The sequence below is a fragment of the Carlito syrichta genome, unplaced genomic scaffold (assembly GCF_000164805.1).
Source record: "Carlito syrichta isolate Samal-C Ts95f unplaced genomic scaffold, Tarsius_syrichta-2.0.1 Scaffold311496, whole genome shotgun sequence".
Lineage (NCBI taxonomy): Eukaryota > Metazoa > Chordata > Mammalia > Primates > Tarsiidae > Carlito > Carlito syrichta.
This window is the reverse complement of record NW_007255592.1, coordinates 106,942-109,161: the sequence shown is the minus strand read 5'-3', so window position 1 is coordinate 109,161 and position 2,220 is coordinate 106,942. Positions and strand designations below refer to the sequence as shown.

The following is a 2,220-nucleotide window of genomic DNA, read 5'->3' as shown; positions in this document are numbered from 1 at the left end:
CTCGAACCCACGGGCTCAGGCAATCCACTCACTTCAGCCTCCCAAAGGCGCGGGATTACAGGCTGAGCCACCGAGCCCGGCTATGCTGTTTCTTAAGTACATCCGCTCCACCCTCTTCCCTGCCAACTTTGCGGCCCTCACAATTTCCTGCGTGTGTGTTCACTGGCCCCCCCTTAATCTGACATGTATTCGAGGGACAAGATGAAGAAAAGGAGACAGGATGAAGCCAGGAAGCTGGGTGGTGGGACCTCAGGTAAGTCACCTCCTCTCTCTGGGCCTTAATTTTTTTTTTTATCTGTGAAATGGGGCCAATTTCCCCAGTTCATGGGACTGTTGACAGAATTAAAGGAGATAATCCACATGCGGGAGCTCAGCACTGAGTTAGGCCTATAGCTAGCGCAGGAACTAGAACTAATAAGAAAAAAAGGAATTTGTGTATCAACGCTCATGGTCATTATCCGCTTCACAGCTAGGGGGTGCCCCAGCTGCGCTGAGAGCCTGTCACAAGGCAGGCCCATCCGCCTTCCAGCTGCTCCGCCCCATCCCGCCCCAGAAGTATCAGCGCTAAGGTTACTCCATGGATCCTCTAAGAAGTGTGTCAGTTGGTGATGGGGGTTACAGAAATATGGAATTCTGGAAACCAATATTTCTTTCACTTCTGTTTTAAGTCCAAAGAAAACCTTTGTGTGTGTCTGGGCAGAGGAGGGGTGGGGTGGGTGAAGAGGAGTGGGCTTGACAGGTCCACCCCACCCTCAATGGGCTTTGAGCCTTTTGGACAAATCAGAGATGCTGAAGTTCTGCATTCAACACAGTCTCTTCTCCTAAAAGAATCCTCCTCCAAAGTCACCAGCTTTCAGGTGGGAGGGGGCCCTGAGCCATTCTGAGCAATGTAGGAAGACTGAGGGTAGCCCAGTGAGTCCTACCTGCCGCCTCACCTGCCGTCTTGGGTCATCTTGCTCTCCTTTCCCCAGACTCTGTTTTTTCTCATCAAAATAAAATAAAAAAACAAACTCCTCCAAGATGGCTTCCTCTGGAAGTTCTTCCCCTCCTTGCCAAAGATAATATGCTATGCTTTCATCTCCCTTACCCCAACCTCCAGAAATGGCTGGGAGTGGGGGGAAACTGAGGCTCAGAGCCCTGAAGTCAGTGGCTCAGCCTGGTGATAAACTCAAAGTGAAGTAATTTATGGTCAAATTCCAGTTGGATCCCCTACAGAGGAAAACGGCTATGCAGAACAAATCCTAAGACAGAGAACACAAGAAGCTGGGGGCAGGGAGGCAAGTGGTCCTCCAAACGCCTCTCCCTGTGCCCTGCCAGGAGAGAGGCAGGACTTCACTCACTGTTCCCTGGTTGAACTCCGTGCCCAGATATAACAGCTCAATGGCTGGGGGAGATGGATTGTACGTGCAGAAACAGCCCCCTGTCGACCCTTTGCACGGGCATCCCCCCGCTGCCTCATCCACCCCCTTCCTGGAGCCCTGTAGGCGCCCCCAGACTCTGGCTTCATCAGCGAGGATTATCCCTGCTCCTAGGCCCCTCTTGCTGAAGCTGGCCGCGGCCTGCAGCCAGGGGCTTGTCAGGGGTTCACAACCACCCCCTGCCCAGCTGGGGCCCCTCTGGAAAGGCCCGCCCAAGAAGGCAGCCGCGGATCTGTCCCTCCCATCCAGGCTCCGTGCTGTGCCGGGACTGGGGGCCCGAGAGGGGGCTGCTGGGGCTGGGCCAGGTTACCTTCAGGAGGAAAGTTTTGGGTTTGGGTCCCCTCTTCTTGGGCCCATACAGCTCACGTTCCCTCTCCCTGCGGCCGAGAAAAACCAAAGGTTAAAAAGATCCCCTTCCCGGGCCCCACTTGCGCGCTGCCCTCCCCGGCTCTCCCGCCTCCCCGCGCAGCGCCCCAGCAGAGCCTCGGCCCCGCCGCTCCTGCCAGCTTCCCCAACTCACTTCTGCTCGAAGGCTGCAATGAGCCGCGAGTCCAGGATGTTCTCCTCGGGCTCCCAAGTGCTGTACCTGCCGAGTCACACGCGCACAAAATCTAAATATTAACCAGAGAGGCAAAGGCACACCACGAGCGAGCAACGCGCGCACCCCCCCTCCCCGGGCCCCAGTGCCCGCTGCCTCCCCTCCCCCCATGGCCCCGGGACCCCGTGACACTCACTTGATCGCCCACCCTTTCCATTTCACCAGGTACTCGATGCGTCCCTGAAAAACAGAGAGAAAAAAAGG

The 2,220-nt window shown here is 56.1% G+C and overlaps 1 protein-coding gene across 1 annotated transcript in view; it reads right to left on the bottom strand.

Annotated features, from left to right (window-relative positions):
• The window catches only part of NPTXR (neuronal pentraxin receptor), a 59,525-nt gene that overhangs the window by 47,751 nt on the left and 9,554 nt on the right, over positions 1–2,220 (bottom strand). The window contains exons 6-8 of the mRNA XM_021717909.1: positions 2,153–2,196; positions 1,939–2,004; positions 1,727–1,795 (exon numbers count right to left, since the gene is read on the bottom strand). Coding sequence (XP_021573584.1) covers positions 1,727–1,795; positions 1,939–2,004; positions 2,153–2,196 — 179 coding nt within the window. The remainder of the gene's footprint in view (positions 1–1,726; positions 1,796–1,938; positions 2,005–2,152; positions 2,197–2,220) is intronic.